Below are 18,614 nucleotides of genomic sequence, written 5' to 3'. Positions count from 1 at the left end.
AATACAAAAAGGGTTATGGTAGGATTTGGATGTCGGTTTTGGTTCCGTCACTTCGAATGCGACAAAATCGGCAGTAAACCGTTTCAGGATTTTTGGGGAGCAAGCGTCCAAGAAAGCAATCACAAAATGTTTCTTTTTTTCACAGTGATGTTCATTTCTTTCAGAAATAACCAAAATTGTCAAACTAAAGAGTTCAAACAAGAAGTCCAACTCGCTTTGTCCATTGACTTCTCGGCCAGGAGCCGCTCGGAAGGCAACGCCGGCATCCAAAGTCCCGAAAAAAAAAAGGAAAACCTTTCAATGCTTCCTACCTGCCGCCGCTGAGAATAGCGCCACCCGCGTACGCTCCTTTATAAAACGTGTCCGGTCCTGTCCAAATCAAGACCCGGGCTAGGACGTAAAGGCCACTTTGCCGAGACGCGTGGCGTCGGCGGTCCTGGCTTCGGCGTTGGCGCAGGCCCGTTCCTCTCTCTGCGGCCGTTCCGAGGTTTGGGCGGCGCAGGGTTCCGGAGCGGGCGCCAGGATGTCCACCACGGATGCCGGCAGCCTCTGAGGACAACCGGGACCACCTATGTCAGTCTTGAATAGATGCTTCGCGATAAATCCAAATCAGATAGATATTGCCATGTGACGTAGAGCCATCGTGTACTCGCAAAACAATGCGGTTTTTACAAGGATTTATAGACGGCTACTCTAACAAAGCTGCCCAGAAGAGGGCGCTGTTTACTTAGGTTTAACCTCTTAACAATCGAGTAAAATTCATCTTGAACCCTTTATTGACAAAGGATCTATCGGGCCGCCTGGAAGTTTTTGTTATCTTGGCCATGATAAAGTAAAACACTCTTCTTATGAGTGATTACTTTTGGCAGTTTTTTCAGAACCCAAACTTTCAATATCTGGCAATATCTACCATTAATATGTATTAAGACAACGTAATAACCCTTTAAAATGAAAAACAAAACAGAAAAAGACGGATTTTTCAGGATTATAATAAAGTAGAGACTGGGAACCCATTGTAAGACGACATCAATATTAACTGTGATGAATATATACAAAACAAGTTTTTTGTGAGTCTTGCGCTCTCAGTTGTCCACATCTTGTCAGCTATTTTTCCAAATAATCGGGTATTTTATGGGCCTGTGTGGTAGATGGTGAAGCAATTCCTGGAGACAGAGACTAGCATCATACATGACCCACCAGTACCCCAATTCATTGCCCCTTTGACAATCAAAAGTAAAAGGATTCAATTGGTTTTCTTTATATTGGTTACAGATAACAAAAAATGCTTTTTGAATTTTTCCTTGCCCTCATGTCGGTTTCAGATCAGGGGATGGTGTAAAAGTCTCTAGTCTGTGGTCCGTGCAGCCCTTTGAAACTTCTTGGGATCAAGAGCCAAACAAATAAACATGACTTGACTTATCCTGAAGGTTTTGAGTTTTTCCTTGCCCTCACGTAGGTTTTAGATCAGGGAATGGTGTCATAATAGTCTGTGGTTTGCAATAATCTATGGTCTGTGCAGTCCCTTGAGACTCTTTGTGATTAAGGGCATCACAAATAAACATGACTTGACTAATCTTGAGGTTTTTGAGTTTTTCCTTGCCCTCATGTAGGTTTTAGATCAGGAGATGGTGTAAAAGTCGTTCGTCTGCGGTCCGTGCAGCCCTTTGAGACTTCTTATGATCAAGGGCGTCAAATATGAAGACGACTTGCCGTCTTTGCTTCTCAACAGTCTGACGGCCCGCCGGTGGATCGTTAATGTCACTAGTATTAACGCTCGGACGCATAGGCGGGTTAAAAAAATGTTCCCACGGGTTGTTATTCTTCAAAATCTTTAAAAATAAAAAAAGTTATAATATTGTCATATTCCAGGTATATCTTATAACACGTTAATGACGTGATGCCATTTGTATTCTTATTTTTTCCCCACCAATTTTCGAGCCTAAACATGGGAGAGTGGATGTACTGGTAGGTTATGCATTCAAGGGTTTAGTACTCACAAAAAATAACAAAACTAGCACAGGAAATGCACTCGACTTTTAAAATTGAAAATCGCATCAAAGTGGCAATACTAGTCCGAAAAAGTTTCTTTCCCGAAACGGTGCAGCTCTAGAAGGCGAACCGTCCTTCGGCTGAGACGGCAAAACAAACAACGGCTCCCGTCATCGCCGTTGCAAAATTTGAGAGATTTTGCTTGTCTTACACAACAAAATAAATACCCCGCCAAAAAAAGAGAGAAAAGAAAAATACACGACCAAATACACCAGAAAATAAATATCGAATTAGATGAATGACAATGAATGACAAAATGCATTAATGTCGTCGATTTAGGTACGTTGTGATTTATGTGTTTATTTGTAGCTATTTATAAAATGATACGTCAGAATGGCTCCTCCGTAACTGTCCAGAGTTAAAAGGCACGGCTGCGGGGAAAATGTCAGCTTTTTCAGCGGCGTCTTGCTGCTTATCACCCAAGCACAAACGCCGATCCGCGTTTCTTTGGAGCTTTGCGCTGCAAAGCCGCCCCCGTCCCTTCAAATACGTGCGTATTCCTTCCACTGAGTTTTCAAATAAATAATTGTGCGACGCCGAGCAGCCGAAAGCAGAGACCGACGCTACCATTGTTATCAACAAGGGCGGGGCCGTTACGTCAGTCAGTCAGGCATTTTTATGTTTATGGGGTTTTGGGGTTTTTAAGGGTTATTGATCTATCTTCGTTATTCATTATCCATTATCCGTTATCGGTCAGTTCATTATATGCTACAAAGCCTAGGAGCCGGGACACTTACTCTCAGCCAAAAGGCTAAGCTAAGGTCCTAGCCCTAAAGCCTTGTTGCGATCATTGCGAATGCACCGTTCCCGGAGGTACTGCAATACCGGGCCGATGCGTGGAGTGGACAGAGCAAGCTCTTATTCCATCTCCGGAATGCAAAAATCAAAAGGCCAAGCTAAGGACCTAGTATCTAAGGCCAAGCTAAGGACCTAGCATCAAAGGCCAAGCTAAGGTCCTAGCATTAAAGCCTTCACACATCATTCCCCATTTGAAACCTACAATAATAATCATAATAATACACAAAAAGGCATTAGATAGATAGATAGATAGATAGATAGATAGATAGATAGATAGATAGATACTTTATTCATCCCCGAAGGGAAATTCACTTTTCCAGCAGCATCCCTGAGCTGAGAACAATCGAAAATAACACGGGAGCTGCTGGAGTGGCTGCCATTCGTGACGGCGCCGGAGAAACGATTCAATTTGAATCATGTACAAACAAACAAACAATTGAATCATGTACAAGAAACGATTCAATTTGAATCATGTACAAACAAACAAACATCTCATGATCAAACCCTTCCTACCCACGGTACCAGATACAAACGTCAAAGAACGAAGAAAACAGCATTGTAAATAGAGGCAACGTCTGATTTATCATCAGAAACACAAAAGAGTTGTTGCCTTGTGTTTTAGTTCATGATTACTCTATTTTATAAGGTGCAAAGAATAATAAAGCGCACCTCCCAAAATTTTTGGGGGTCATACATAACTCAATTCACAGGCCACACTCAAAATGGATGGCCACCACCTGCGTTGCGCCAAAAATTAAATTATATTGAATCCGATAAACGAAGTGAAGTAGGCTACAAATTCTCTAGAACACAATTGACATGCCACGATCCAAAGAAATTCAGAAAAAAGCAATTGAAATATATCAGTCCGGAAAAGGTCAGAAAGCCGTTTCCAAGGCTGTAAGGGCTCCAGGGAACCACTGTCAGAGCCATTACCCACAATGGAGAAAACTGGGAACAGTGGCGAATCTTCCCCGTAGTGGTCGATCAACTAAGATTACTTAAAGAATATGACAACAGCTCATCGCAGGTTCGATTCCCGGCTCCTCCGTGTTATATGTCGAAGTGTCCTTGTTCAAGACACTGAATCCCTAATGCCCCCGTAAGCAGGTCGGCGCTTTGCATGGCTGCATGGCCGCTATTTGTGTGCGTGTGAAGCACATTGTAAAGCGCTTTGGGAGGTCTTAATGGACTTGAAAAGCGCTTTAGAAATGCAGACCATTTACCATTCCTTATTTTGAGTGTCTACTACACTTATCTCAGGTCATGGGCGGGGGACTATGTGCTGCAATAACAGCCGAATCATTGACACACACTGCTCACTCGATATAGTTTCCAGCAGTAACGTGTAGACCCTTCTATCGACCGAGAGAGCTAACTGTCACTGTGGTCGCTGTCTACGTTGCACCGGATGCTAATGTTCCACCGGATGCCAAAGTTAGCATAGCGCTAAATCTCCTGCCCGCTGCTGTCAATAAACAGCAGCTTGCACACCCCGACAGAGCTTTTATTGTTGCCGGCGACTTTGATCAGGCATGCTTAAGGACTGTACTTCCCAAATATATCAATATGTGGACTGAGCTACCAGGGGAAAAAACACTGGACCATGTGTACAGTAATATCAAACATCTAGTTAGATCCGGCCATCTCTGTCTGTCCCTCACCTCCCTCATACACCCCCCTCTGGAGGAAAACAAAGCCTGCAACAAGGACAGTACAAACATCTTCTTTGTTCCTTTATCTTCTTTGTTTTCTTTATCCTCACTGTAAAATGTGGGACTGGAGTGCCACGGCCAATTTCGTTGTCACAATATATTCAACCCATGTTGTAACAATGACAATAAAGGTATATTTTATTCTATTCAATGACGATGAACTTTTTCTGGAGGTCGGCATTACCTGACACCGCTTGATCTGCAGCCAAATGCTTTCCGCCCTCTGAAGGATTTGGTCCAGGTCCAGCTTCATGGAGAGCTCGTTGACGTGCTGCACCGGACGAAAACTCAGACGCCGGGGAGCGGAAGGGAGCGAGCGGCGAGCTCACCTTGAGGATCTCGTTGAAGCCGAACTCCTCCTCCATCATTTTGCTCTTCTCCGAGTCCAGGATGGCGCAGCAGAGCAAAAGGTGGAAGTTGCGGCAGGGCAGGCCCGTCCACGTCACCTGGACGCCAAAACAAGGGGCTGGGAAGGGGGGCCGCCTCCGGGCCTCACGAGGGCGCACTCACCTCCCACAGCTTGAGGACATCGGGGAAGGAAAACTCCCTCTTGAAGCGGATCAGTAGCCAGCGGAAGCAGAAATACAAGTAGCCCGAGTCCTGGGATTCTGTCGGCGCGTAGCATGAGGTTAGCTTAGTTGTTAACACGTTACTCGCTTCTTCTTTGGCTGACAGGGTTTGTACTCCTCTTTTTGAACACTTTCAAAGCTTATATTTCAACATTTTCAGTACCTTCAAAGAAGAAAATCCACAGTCAATAAAAAGAGCGTTTTTTTTGGGGGGAGCTTTAATGACAAAAATGAAGCCGCTATTGCTGCTAGCACATACTTTGTGCTATTTTGAGCTGTTCCTACCTATGATGAAGGATCCTTTTGTGTCAATGGGCTGCTATAAAAGGATATAAATTCTTTCATTCTGCTTTAACAATGCACACGCAGCTTCAATATGTCACGCTTGTTACCAAAAAACAAAAAAGGCTCTATAGTTTTTAGGTAATAATGCACTAAAAAGTGCTGTATGTATAAGAAGCAGAAAAATAACACAAATCTGGACTTATTTGAATGATATCGACAGCTCCGAAACAGTATTTTTAATCTTTGAATCTGCTTATCTTTTGCTGCACTTATATTTATTTATATAATTTGCGTGATTTTCAGTGGATCTGTGTTTAACTTGGTTGAAATAGAATTGTAATTTTTTAATTTAAATTTCAAAAACTGCTCTAAACATAGACAAATGTAATATCACCCAGAGCAACTCAGTCAAAAATTCAAGTGTCATAATTGACCCCTATCTGTCCTTTTAAACACAAATTAATATGACTAGAACAGCTTTCTTCCATCTTCGCAACATTGCTTAAATTCGTCCTATGCTGTCTCTTATAATTCACGCGTTTGTTACTTCCCGTCTCGATGACTGTAATGTACTACTCTCCGGTCTCCTGAAGTCCAAAATCAAGAGCCAAAATGCTGCAGCCAGGCTTTTTACTAAGACAAGAAAGTTTGATCACGTGACCCCGATTTGAGCTAACCTGCATTGGCTCCCTGTTAGCTTAAGATGTGATTTGAAGGTTGTCTTGGTATATTATACAAAATCGTGCATGGACCCTCATATCTTTCAGATTTAATTTCCTTCGCTCTGAAAACGTTGGTCTACTAGTGATCCCAAGAGCCAAGAAGAGAACCGTTCTCCATTCAGGCCCCGGGGCTGTGGAGTGCTCTTCCCTCTGGGATTCGATCTGCAACCTCAGTGGAAATATTTAAATCTAGGCTTAAAACAGACCTCTATTCTATAGCATATGAATAACCTATAATTTATGTTGATAATATGTGTATTATTTGCCCTCATGTAGGTTTTAGATCAGGGGATGGTGAAATAATAGTCTTTGGTTAGCAATCATCTGTGGTCTGTGCAGCCCTTTGAGACTCTTTGTGATTAAGGGCGTCACGAATAAACCCAACTTGACTATAAAGTATTTAATGTTACTATCTATAATTTGTATTCTTTTATTTTGCATTTCTAGGGATTGTCATTCGAAATTCAAATCTCTCCAGTCAGTAAAAAGCTCAAATTGTTTTGTATTTTGCAAATTTTTTTGTACATCCGTCAATAGTTTGATAAATATCTCGTGTTTTTAAGGGATCCTCTGCAAAACATACAAAATGACTAACTACTCAATAATTTTGGTGCATAATGTTTAATTATTATTGATCATCGATCCTTAGAAAACAATTATTTGAGGAGCTACTCGTGAGCCCCCCCCCCCAAAAAAAAAGCTGTCCTCTTGGCTGCGACCAGTAGAGGACGGTGACACTTAATATGACTACGCCATAATGACAAGCCACCAGAGCAGGCGTATCGGCATCCATCCACGCAAAGATAAACCTTCATTTCCTGTGTGAACTATCAATTTAGACTACCAAGAAAAATGGCAATGGGAACCATTTCAAGCATTTCCAAGAACTTCACCCAAAATTCAAGCATTTTCCTGACCTCAAAAAGACACATTTTAAGCACCTGCCCGAACCCCGATCACATCGCACGCCGCTTCAAAACGACGGCAGACGCCCACCTAGATAGTTGCCAAAAGCCGGATCCAGCAGCCGCAGCAGCGTGCCCAGCTGGCTCAGCTGAGTCTTCAGTCCCTGCATCTGCTCCTCAAAGTTCTGGTGCTGCCAGGGGGAGCAAGAAGGAGGCGGGTCAGAACCAGAACCGTCCCCGCGCTCTCCCGCCACTCACCACGAGTTCCATGAAGGCCACGAAACACCAGAAAGCGTCCACTTCGTTCTCCATGACCAAGACGATGGGCGACAGCAGGTCGCTCATGCCCTGCACGTAACCTGCGCGCACGCCTCCGTCAGCACTTGGTGGCGCCGGCGCGGAAATCGAACGCCGCGACTCACCCAGATCGAAGTCGTACATGCAGTAGGTCATGAGGATGTCGCGCAGGAGGGCCAGGCCCGGATTATCCGAGCCCTCGTAGAATCGATTGCTCCGGTCCGTGCGGTTCACGTCCTTCTCTGCCGGGGGGGAAGGCGGTGAGATTCATGCCGGACGCCGGCGAAGGTGCGCCACTCACCGATGAGGCTTTTGTAGTCTCGGAGGCGAGAGTTTCTTCGCTCCTGCTCCTCGCTCACCGACTTCCACTGCAGCTTCATGCGGAAATACTCGTCCCTGCGTTCGTCACACGGCGGACTCAGTAACAACTAGGGATGGAGCCGTACGGGTTTTTTGGGGCCGATTTTGATTATTAGTATTAAGAAGAGCCCGATAACCCATATTTAAAACCATTTGCTGTAAAAGCTTGAAAATAGGAATAAGAATTTTTTAATAATGCAAACAATAAACAAAACAAAGAATATTTGTAAGAATTAGCTCTCTAGGACCATCCATCCATCCATTCTCTGCACCGCTTATCCTCAGTAGGGTTGCGGGAGTGCTGGAGCCCAGGGCACACAGAGACAGACAACCATTCACTCGCTCATTCACACCTAGGGACAATTTGGACCGGCCAATTAACCTGACATGCAATGAGCTGCAAAATAGATCATCCATCCATCAATCCATTAGCTGCACCGCTTATCCTCAGTAGGGTCGCGGGGGCGCTGGAGCCCATCCCAGCAATCATCGTGAAGTGGGCAGGAGACACCCTGATCTGGTTGCCAGCCAATAGCAGGGCACACAGGGACAGACAATTTGCTCGCTCATTCACACCTAGGGACAATTTGGACAGGCCAATGAACCTAACAGGCATGTTTTTGGAATGTGGGAGTGCCCAGAGGAAACCCACGCAAGTACGGGGAGAACATGCAAACTCCACACTGAGCCTCTCTAGGACCTTTTACAGTAAATAAGCAAGAATTTCAAGACAACTGACATGACAAATCTTTCACTCAAATCAAAAAGTAACAGTGCAGGAAATGAAATGAGGCTTAGCAGCAACTCGTACGAAGGTACGTAAAAACTGAAATAGATATCAGATCTTTTTTTTTTTACAATAAATAAGTCAAAATATGCTAGCACGGGGGGGGGGGGGGGGGGGGCAGTGGTTAGCGCGTATGCGGCACAGTTTTTGAGGTCATTCAAGCACGTTCTCCCCGTGCTTGCGTGAGTTTCCTCCGGGCACTCCGGTTTCTTCCCACATTCCAATAACATGCATGTTAGGTTCATTGGCTGGTCCAAATTGTCCCTAAGTGAGTTGTCTGTCTCTGTGTGCCCTACGACAGGCTGGCAACCAGTCGGGGATGTCCTCTGCCCACTGCATGAGGATGGCTGGTATGGGCTCCAGCACCCCCGTGACCCTACTGAGGACGAGCGGTGCAGATGACGGATGGATGGAAGTCAAAATATCGATACAAACGACATGATTTCAATCAACTTAAAACAAAAAGTGCAAAAACAAATAGGAATTTAAACATAGCTCGCAAATTGAAAAAAAGTGGGGTCTCCTGTTTTACAGGCAGGTTCACGATCTCATGTTATGGTAACAGCTTGTTTTTTTTAAGGGTTGGAGGGGAGGGACATTTTGAAAAGGGACTTTCTAACTTTTACCTTAAAGGCATTCCTCAATAAGGCAAAGACTGAGGCTCCATATTTGGGAAAGGATTTCATCGGAATACAATATCGTTACTTATTACTCATAGTTAGGACAGCCATCAATGAGATCGCCCTACGTTTTGCTCTTCTGCAGACGTTTCCTCTCATCCAGCGTGCTGCACCATGGGAAATATCCCAGAAGAAACTTCCAGGCTTCTTTCCTCACCGCGTGGCAAAGACCCTGCACGGACAAACCAAGCTGAAGCAAAGGCCCGGCGGGACTGGCGGGAATTTCCAGTGTGACCTGCCCCTCTGAAGATGGCCTCCCGGAGTCCGGCCGGGTGGGTCACCCGACCGTTCTGGTCCTGATGCGCGTTCCACACCTGGACGGACACGGGCGGACCCCGCGAGACTTGCGGCCGCGTCCCCAGGTCCAACTGGACGAGTGAATGGACGTGAACAGGGGCCGCAAATGTCAGAAAAATAGAGGGGTTTTGTCCTCACCCTGGTGATGACTTCAAAGCCGGGCTCTTCCTGCCGGTTGATCTCCAACCCCGGGAGGACCTCCCCCAGCAGGTGAGCCATTTCCTCCGGGGGACGCCGGTGCCGCTCCTCCGTACCGCGGAAGGTTTCGAAAAGGTATTCCGTCACTTTGGAGAAGCGGCCCGGTGCTGCCGACAGGTCGTCTGACGGCTTCTGCTGGACGGAGCGCGGTATCGAGTAGACGGGCTTTGACGCCGAAGCGGCGTGCGGTCGAACTCACGTGAAGCGTCTCGAAGAGGTTGTCGTCCGGCGGCTTCGCGAAGGACGGACTCTGAAGCTTGCCGGTTGAGTTGATCAGCAGGCGTGACGGGTCCCGGGCGCACCTGAGCCCCAAAAGCAGGAACGAATCAAAAAACATATTTCCATCGTCCCCATGTGCACGGTGGAAATACCTCGGCCATCTGCTCTCTATGCGCTCAACTGGCATTTTGATGGCGTTCCACAGGGTTCTGTACTAGGCCACCTTCTTTTTATTATTTAAATTTATATTATCTGCAAGTACAATATCAGTTTCCATTGTTATGGAAACTATATATTCTATTGGCCAACTTGCACTGGCTCCCAGTCCGCTTAAGATGTGACCTTAAGATCCCTTACTAACATACAAATGTTTGCATGGACTTGTCCCCTCTTATCTCTCCGTTTTGGTTTCCCCTTATGTTCCCGCAGGAAGCCTCTGGTCGGAAAATGCCGGTCACAGTTCTGAGGTCATGAGATCGAACCTCCTGTGTGGGGTTTGCATGTTCTCCCCATGCTTGCGTGGGTGTCCTCTGGGCACTCCGCTTTCCTCCCACATTCCAAAAACATGCATCTCAGGTTAATTGGTCGGTCCAAATTGTCCCTAGGTGTGAATGAGCGAGTGAGTTGTCTGTCTCTGTGTGCCCTGCGACTGGCTGGCAACCGATTGAGGGTGTCCCCTGCCCACTGCCTGAGGATGGTTGGGACCCTACTGAGAATAAGCGGTGCAGATAATAGATGGATGGACTTTAATCACGCTTACTAACCCTGTGCATGCGTCAGTCAAGCTCTATTGTCTTAGATGTCCTGGGTCGAACAAGGCCCAGCCTCCATTGCTCATTTTGACCCATATTTGTGCATCAATTTCCAAACAAGTCAAAAGATGCCTACTCACGGGCTGAGCGTGGCTACCGTCCTCAGGCCGTCCAGCAGCTCTTCGCTGCCCCCTGGGTGGAAACGCAGAGTGGGCAGCCCCGAGGAACCCTCCAAGAGCAGCGCCGACGTCGCGTGACTTCGGCGCCCGCCGTCCTCCTGCAGCCTGACGGACGTCAGCTGAGCCAGGCCCACGGAGAAGAAGCGGCCGCTGCCCCCTTGGCTCCCTGCTACACCACCTGTCAAGCGAGAAGATGTGTCACTATTTTCCCTAATTTTTCTTTTTTAACCCCTTACGGTTACTGTCAAATTGGCCTAGATTCCCAATCCAGACGTCCCCAAAGTCAATTGAATGATGTTCTTGAATTGTTAGGACAGAATTAGTCTGTTTTGAAGGGAACACCCTCGAGACGTGTCCCCACTGGAGGTCCTACTAACATTGAGTCATTGAGTTGGAACAGACAAAATATAGAAGGTTTTTATCCTCGCCTAAATTTTGTTTTGCAATTAAATGCCCGTAGAAGACAGTAGCATGAGCATCTTTGCTAGAAAAAAAGGTGAGACAATCACTTGAAACCTTATCTAGTGCCATGTCAAACTTCATCGTATAATACACATTTTTCTAAGGGTAGAATGAGGCGTTTCCGTAAGTGGCCATTTTACAGCTATATAAAGTCTACAACTTTGTATTTTACTTTTGCCAATTTTTTAGACATTTTGAAAGAGTAGTAAATGTTTGACTTCTCTTTCCATGATTGTGCACACTTGCGCGTAGAAATGAATCACATACAAGTTCAGAAGATGGCTTCAAAACATTGGGAATTTTAATGTGTCAATCATCATTTGAATCGGTTACTACTAGCTAAAGATATTTGACGCTAAAAAGGCAATCTTGAGTTTATTTATACAGGTAATTTCTGCCAACAATATGGAGCGTGAAAAAAAAAAAGCCTGCTATTAGCAAAGAGTGGTATCGATTAGAAGGACAGGCCCTATTGAGAATAATTTTAAGAGTCTGGCTAGCCTAGATGGTAGGGCGCCCGCTTTGAGACTGGGAGGTCGCTGGTTCGAGCCTCGGCCGAGTCATACCTAAGACTTACAACATTGGTACTCATTGCCTCCCTGCTTGGCGCTCAGCATTAAGGGGTGGAGAGTATATTTTAAAGTGGTCATTATATCTTGAATTTGAAGCACTTTCCGACGAAATGTGGCTTGACGGATTTCAGTGACTGGTGACGTGGTCCAAACACGTATTTGCTTCTCAAGGGTTCGACGGGCTGTCGGAACTTTAAGGGGTTCAAAAGCTAAGGGAGGGCGGACGCACCTTCTCCGGCGGCACAGGGTTTCTTCCTGAAGGCGGCGCTGCTGATCAAGTCCCACTCGCTGTCATGACTGGGCTGGCCAGCGCAGTGGGCCCACTCCACCACCGAACTGGAGTCCTACCGGCACATTCGAAACGTCTTTACTCACGACACGCCAGCTTAGTACCGTCTGACAGTTGGCAGACACATCACGCCAAAGGCTACGTACACCCAAGGCCAGATTCAAGCACTCTTTAAGCACAATCAAAACCAATATTTCAATTTCTCAAGCATTTGGCATCTTGGTTTCTTCACATATCCTCTTGGGTGCAACACGTATTTAAGCTCAACAAAAACATAGTGCCAGAAAACATCCAAAAATGATTCATTCGGAAAGAGAGAAATTATCATTTAAAGGGCTGTCGTCAATTCAAAAACATAAGCACTTTTCAATCCTGGAAAACATAACATTAAAATTCAAGCACTTTCAAAGATTTCTAATACCTGTACGAACACTGTAGGGTTTTGCCCTCGAAGTAGGGTTTTAACGTGTTACAAGGGTCTCTACCTAGTGTTGGGAACTAGGGTTTCCGCCCCAAGCAGGGTTTAAAGCGTTTATTATTGGGTCTCTGGCTAGGGATTTAAAGCCTAATTTTCTTCATTTGATACATTGTCTATCGAGTCAGACTACCAGGAAACACGGCAACAATTTCAAGCGTTTACAGGCATTTCCCGCCAAATTCAAGCGCTTTTCAAACCTTGAAAGAATAAAATTCAAGCGTTTTTAAGGATTTCAAGCACCTGCACAAACCGTGAGTTTGGGAATAAATTCCAAACTGGAAGTTCAGCTCGACAAGAAGCGCTCACCTTGGCGGCGCACAAGATGTGCTCGGGTTCCACGGAATCCTCCATAGGTACAAACTCCACCAAGATGTTGCCGTCCTGGCCAACCGCATGCCAAAAGACAGAATTTGAAAAAAAATGACACAACGATTGAACAAACTAAAAGTCGGGCGATGATCAGGCAGAGTGATGACGGAAACAGATATTTAGGAACTTGACAGATTTCGATATCGGCATGATTATTGAGCACAACGCCGAGTAACTACTGAGCCTTACTCTACCTATCCTGCCTTCCGTCTCTCACGCTACCCAACCCGCGCCTTCCGATTGGATGAGCGACACGGAGGCGGAGCCACCGAAGCAGGAAGCGTCCCCACTTGGCACCGTCCGCAGTCGAACGGAGCGAGGGTTAGGTCCGTCGCCAACATTTTTTAGCTTCGCAGTTCTTGTCTTTTTTACCCCTCCAACCACTTTTGAAACCACCCTTGATAGCATGCACTTTGAGAAAAACAATTGCGTCATCGCGAGGGGACGCACTAAGCAACATGTGATATTTCGGACGCGATGTTTTTGCTCCGGAGGGTACAAAAAAGCTGATTGTCTCTTAGACGAATGAGAACCCTGTTTTGAACGCTGACGAATATCAATAAACAGCTTCTCCCTCTCCTGTCAAGATTCCTCTGTACTTTTGTGCATATTTCTGGGGCATATTCACGGGCTGCTCCGATATATTAAAATGGCAAGAAATGTCGTCAACGTGCACCGATGTTCGCGTGAACGCAGACTCGGATTTAGCAATGTTTCCTGGCGCGTCGCTTCCGATAGAGCCAGTATTGCGATCGTACTGTTTTTTAAGACGTATTCACCAACGTACGTCACCGACGCTGTACTGTTTACCACCAGGACGAGCTGTACACAAGTAGGCTAAATTGTAAAGAGCAGCTTCAGCGACAGACTGCTATCACAGTCTTGTTCCACGGACAGACCGAGGAGATCATTTCTTCCTCATGCCATGAGGTTCTTTAACTCCACCCGGGGGAAGTCAAAGCCCACATGAAACCCCACCCCTACATTTGCATATGACCCTATTTTTATGACAGTGTGTATTTTTCGAAGCACTATCTAAATACTCTATGTCAACACGTTACATTGGGTATTTATGTATTATATTCCTTTTACTTTATTATTGTTGTATTTTCAACACAAGGATACGGCTGGAAGTGAGAATTTCCCTATGGGCATGAATAAAGTATCTATCTATCTAGCTCTCTATAGCATGTTTATTGTACATAGTTGTTCACTGAGAGCATCGTTGAGAACGAGACCCCAGTTTTATCGGATTTCCCCATGTAAACAAACGTTTGAATCAAATTCAAAATCTGATTCCCTTATCTCCTGTTTGCAAAGTAAGACCCACTTCAAATCTATAGTGTTGTGTGGCTTTGGGAGATTCCACACTTATCTATAGTCATGTTGTGTTGATTTTTATTTACTTATTTACTGTAAAGGGTTTCAGAAAGCTCTTTAAGTTTTATTTGAATTCATAACTAATATTCTTCTTTTTTTTTTTTTTTGCATTTTAAAAAGTACCTTTCACCATTTTTTTTAATGAATACCGGCTCCAAATATCAGTTATCTGTCTCCTTCGAATACTAATAATCGGTATCAGCCCTGAAAAACCCATCCGGGTCCATTCTTAGAAGAAACTTACCTTCTCCACAATTCGAAGGCGACCGCAAACTGGGAATTCTTCTTCCGTCTCGTCGTCCGGGCCCACAAAGACGCCGTCCATCTCAAAGAGAACCTGGGTGACAAAAGATGTCAGCGCACAGAAACTGTTCATTTTGTGATGGAATGCTTCGTTTAGAGCAGGGTTTGTACAACATTTCATGGCCAAGTTGAAGTACTTTTCAAGAACTTTCAAGGCCAATTTTCGAAATCCCCCAGTACGTTCAAAGAAAGAAATCCAGTACCAACCGAAAGACTTTGATGACCAAAATAGAGCTATCTTGCTGCTCGCACATATTTTGTGCTATTCTATAGCTGTTCTTTATCTATGATATACAATGTTTTTGTGTCGTGGCCTGCTATAAACTGACATGAATTCTGCCATTTTGCTTGAACAACGCTGGCACAACTTCAATGCCATACGTGTTGGGTGATAGTGGAGTTCAATAGGGAAGACAAAAATGAACATTCTCTACTATATGTATAAAATGAGAAAAACGAGCCTAATTTGGACACATTTTAAAGATATCGATTGCTCCAAAGCAGAGTGTATTCAATCTTTCAGTCTTAGAGACTACTGATCTTTTGATTTTTGTTTTACTTGTTTTGATTTATATTCTTTGAGTGTTTTTTTAGAGAATCTGTGTCTAATTTGGTTCAAATATAATTGTAAATAGGTATATTTTTTTAGCACTGAGTAGTTATATATCTATATAATATGTGTAAATTTTATCGTATTGCATTTTCAGGGATTAGGTTTTGTTCGGTTTTCAGCGTTTAAAATTTTGAAAACTGTTTTGGATTTTATTTTTTTGTAGATCTGTAAATATATTCAATTTTATTTAATGTGCATTGCAGGGGTCTCCTGCAAAACATGAAATTACTAAATCATTTGGTGCATGCTGTTTTATTATTATTGATAATATATCATTGAAAAAAATATCTGAGGAGCCGTTTGGAGCCGACTCTTTGAAGTGAGCTCAGGCAAGAGTCGGTTTTCCAAACAGAGCTGTCCTCTTGGGTGAGACCTACAGGGGGCGGTGACGCTTCACATGACAACGGCAAACTGAGAAGCCATCGGAGCAGGTGCGTTGCTGTTAATTTGATTTTTTGACATTTATTGCCTGGTTCATAGAGCCAGGCTGTCAACAACCATGGCAAAAGGCAACAATTTCAAGCATTTTATATATTAGTTTTTTATAAATTAGTATCTAGAATATTCAGCATTCAGAGAATGATTTACAGCCTGTTATTTTATTGCATGCACCAATCATGTAATACATTATTCTGTCCACATAAGAGTGTCCCCGAGAAAACGAATCATCTTGAAACCCCTATGTATGTGTGTGAAGCATTTCCTGGAGGGCTTCACTGCTTTATGGGGCTTCATTTTGCACTCACTAATAAACACTGTAGAATGACGTGGAAATAGAATAAGACATGTTTAAATCAACACAAGGGGGAGATCACTGTATAAAGCATTTGTACATTGGAGTTGTTTATAATATTAGATACTACTAATTTGTTGATGACATTTTATGGGATTATAATTTAAATTTGACAATTCAATGATATGGAATGAATTTCCCTCATTCTTGTCTTGTAGGATAAGTCCAAATTCAATATAACATTTAGATAAGGTCGTAGGAAAAATAGGGATCCAGATATGTGAATCTTGAGAACTTGAGTGAAATTGGACATGAGAAGAACATCTATTTTGACTACATAACAAAGTTTCTCGTTTTATTGATCACAGTGTCTTAAAATTGATATCGAAATCCATTTGTTCTGCTTCTTAAGGACTGAAGCTTCCCAGTATGGCTAGCTGCTACTGCTAGCTCATACGGCTAGCCAGCTCGTTAGAAGGCTAGTTAGAGAGCTAGTTAGCTCGGTAGCAGGATAGAGGGACTAGTCGGAAAGCCTTAAAGCTTCCAGAACGTCAACTTTGCTTCGTCAAGTTTTACCTTGGAAGAAAACTCGGCCGCCATGTCGACAGCGCAGCGCGGCGTGTCGCGTCGCGTGGCAGGACGCCCACTTCCGGTGCCCGCCCTCCGTGGCGACCGCCCTGTGACGTCATCAATGACTTGCCTTCATCCTCAAACCGATTTAGGCCGAGAGCGAGAGTGACAGAAAGGAGGAAATGAAAAACAAAGAAAACCAAGAGAAAGGAAATGAAGACAGCAAAAAGTAAAGAGAGAAAACAAGAGAAAGAAAGAACAAGGAAGAAAGAAAGAAAGAAAGAGTGGGAGAAAAAAAAGGGAGGGACAGAAAGGAGGAATTGAAAATCAAAGAAAATGAAGAGAAAGGAAATGAAGACAGCAAAAAGTAAAGAGAGAAAACAAGAGAAAGAAGGAACAAGGAAGAAAGAAAGAGTGGGAGAAAAAAGGGAGGGACAGAAAGGAGGAATTGAAAATCAAATAAAATGAAGAGAAAGGAAATGAAGACAGCAAAAAGTAGAGAGAAAACAAGAGAAAGGGAGAACAAGGAAGAAAGGAAGACAGAAAGAGAGGGAGAAAAAAGGGAGAGATAAAAAGGGAATTGGAAAACAAAGAAAATGAAGAGAAATGAAGAGAGCAAAAAGTAAAGAGACAGAACAAGAGAATGGGAAAACGAGAGGGATAGGAAGAAAGAAAGAGAGAATGAGTGGGAGGGAAAAAAAGAGAGAAAGGCACGACAAGAGAAAGGACGTAGGGAGGAATGACAGAAATAAAGTGATAAAGAGAGGGGCGGAATAAAGAGAGAAACAGAAAGAAAGAGAGAACAAAAGAGAGAGAGAGAACAGGAGAAATAAAGACCCTTTGAGAGAAAGAGGTAAAGAAATAAAGGAGAGACAGGGAAAAAGGAAGCTATACAACAAACTACATACTGCTCATAAATTCTTCTCATCTGACCATGAAGACGATAACATTCTCTTTGTCATGAATAACCACGCATTGTTGAGGAGATTCAAAATATTTCTAAAACGGACTGTTGCAATCAGACCTCGGAACGTTTTGACGCCACCTGTGGCGTTCCACAGGGCTCTGCACTTGGCCCCCTTCTTTTTAGTGTTCGTATGCTTCCGTCTGAGTGATAGTACACTATGAGTTTCCATGAATGTGCGGATGACTCTCAATTGTGTCTGCCACTGGAGACGACCGGTCGGTTCATTTGTAGAAATTTGGAGGTCTGCCTTACTGAGATTCAAAGATGGATGTCGCTTCGTTTCGATCCCAGAAGAAAAGGGAGATGTTGTTTGTTGGTCCATCTCATTGTCGTGATTTGTTCTCAGACACTTCCCTGAACCTTGACAAATGGGATATCAGCCAAAGTGACTCGGTCTTATATTCGATCCTAATCTCTCGTTTCAGTTATGACTAAAATAGCTTTCTTCCGCCTTCGTAATTGCAGAGATTCGGCCGATGCTGTCGCAAAATCAGATGCCGAGATCTCAATTCGTGCCTTTATGACTTCTCGGCTCGATTACTCTAAGGTATTGCTTTTTCGGGTCTCCCGATGTCTCGCATTAAAAATTGCGGCCGGTTCAGAATGCGACAGCGAGACTCTTGACTAAGACAAGAAGGATCGAGCAGATTACTCCCGTATTGGCCAACCTGCACTGGCTCCCGGTCAACTTAAATCAGGGGTGTCAAACTCATTTGAACTCAGGGGCCACACGATGGAATTCTCTCGGGGGCCGGACTAGTAGATTAAAGAGAACGAAAAAGAGGGATAAAGAAATAAGAGAAAGCGAGAGAGAGAAAGAGAGAGAGAGAAAGTGATAAAAAAATAAAAAAAAGAATAGTGAGAGATGGGGGAATAAAGAAATCCAAAGAGAAATGGAAAGAGGGAAAGAGACAAGGAGAGAAAGATAGAAGGGGAAAGCAAAACAAGAGAGAAAAGGGAAAATGGAAGAGAGCAAAGAAAAAGACACAGAGAAAGAGAAAAAGAGACAGAGATACAAGTACAGCGTGTGCGAGAGGCACCTGGCTTTTGGCAACATCAAGTGGAT

General features: G+C 44.1%; 1 protein-coding gene and 1 pseudogene across 1 annotated transcript; both read right to left on the bottom strand.

Moving 5' to 3' along the window:
- Positions 1-112: 112 nt before the first annotated feature.
- tbc1d15 (TBC1 domain family, member 15) lies at positions 113-16,707 on the bottom strand. Its single transcript, XM_088339150.1, has 17 exons — positions 16,588-16,707; positions 14,607-14,699; positions 12,920-12,994; positions 12,076-12,190; positions 10,774-10,990; positions 9,862-9,964; positions 9,603-9,794; positions 9,407-9,535; positions 9,236-9,339; positions 7,642-7,736; positions 7,466-7,582; positions 7,302-7,402; positions 7,135-7,234; positions 5,073-5,170; positions 4,892-5,008; positions 4,747-4,833; positions 113-549 (listed from the first exon to the last, which is right to left on the bottom strand). The coding sequence occupies exons 1-17, from the start codon at positions 16,609-16,611 to the stop codon at positions 391-393; spliced, it is 1,926 nt and encodes a 641-aa protein (XP_088195276.1). The 5' UTR covers positions 16,612-16,707; the 3' UTR covers positions 113-390.
- Positions 2,841-3,004, bottom strand: LOC148362052 (U2 spliceosomal RNA; annotated as a pseudogene).
- Positions 16,708-18,614: the final 1,907 nt, after the last annotated feature.

This window comes from Urocampus carinirostris, chromosome 7 (genome assembly GCF_059441175.1).
Source record: "Urocampus carinirostris isolate Australia breed hairy pipefish chromosome 7, RoL_Ucar_1.0, whole genome shotgun sequence".
Taxonomy (NCBI): domain Eukaryota; kingdom Metazoa; phylum Chordata; class Actinopteri; order Syngnathiformes; family Syngnathidae; genus Urocampus; species Urocampus carinirostris.
This window is presented reverse-complemented; position numbering and strand designations above follow the sequence as displayed.

Excerpts from the sequence above, each read along its gene's own strand:
- tbc1d15 (XM_088339150.1), bottom strand. The coding sequence starts at position 16,611 with ATGGCGGCCGAGTTTTCTTCCAAG. Across the intron at positions 10,991-12,075 it reads ACCCTGTGCCGCCGGAGAAG|GTGGTGTAGCAGGGAGCCAA; the intron begins GTGCGTCCGCCC and ends CTCGCTTGACAG. Across the intron at positions 4,834-4,891 it reads GCTTCAACGAGATCCTCAAG|CACGTCAACGAGCTCTCCAT; the intron begins GTGAGCTCGCCG and ends CGTCCGGTGCAG.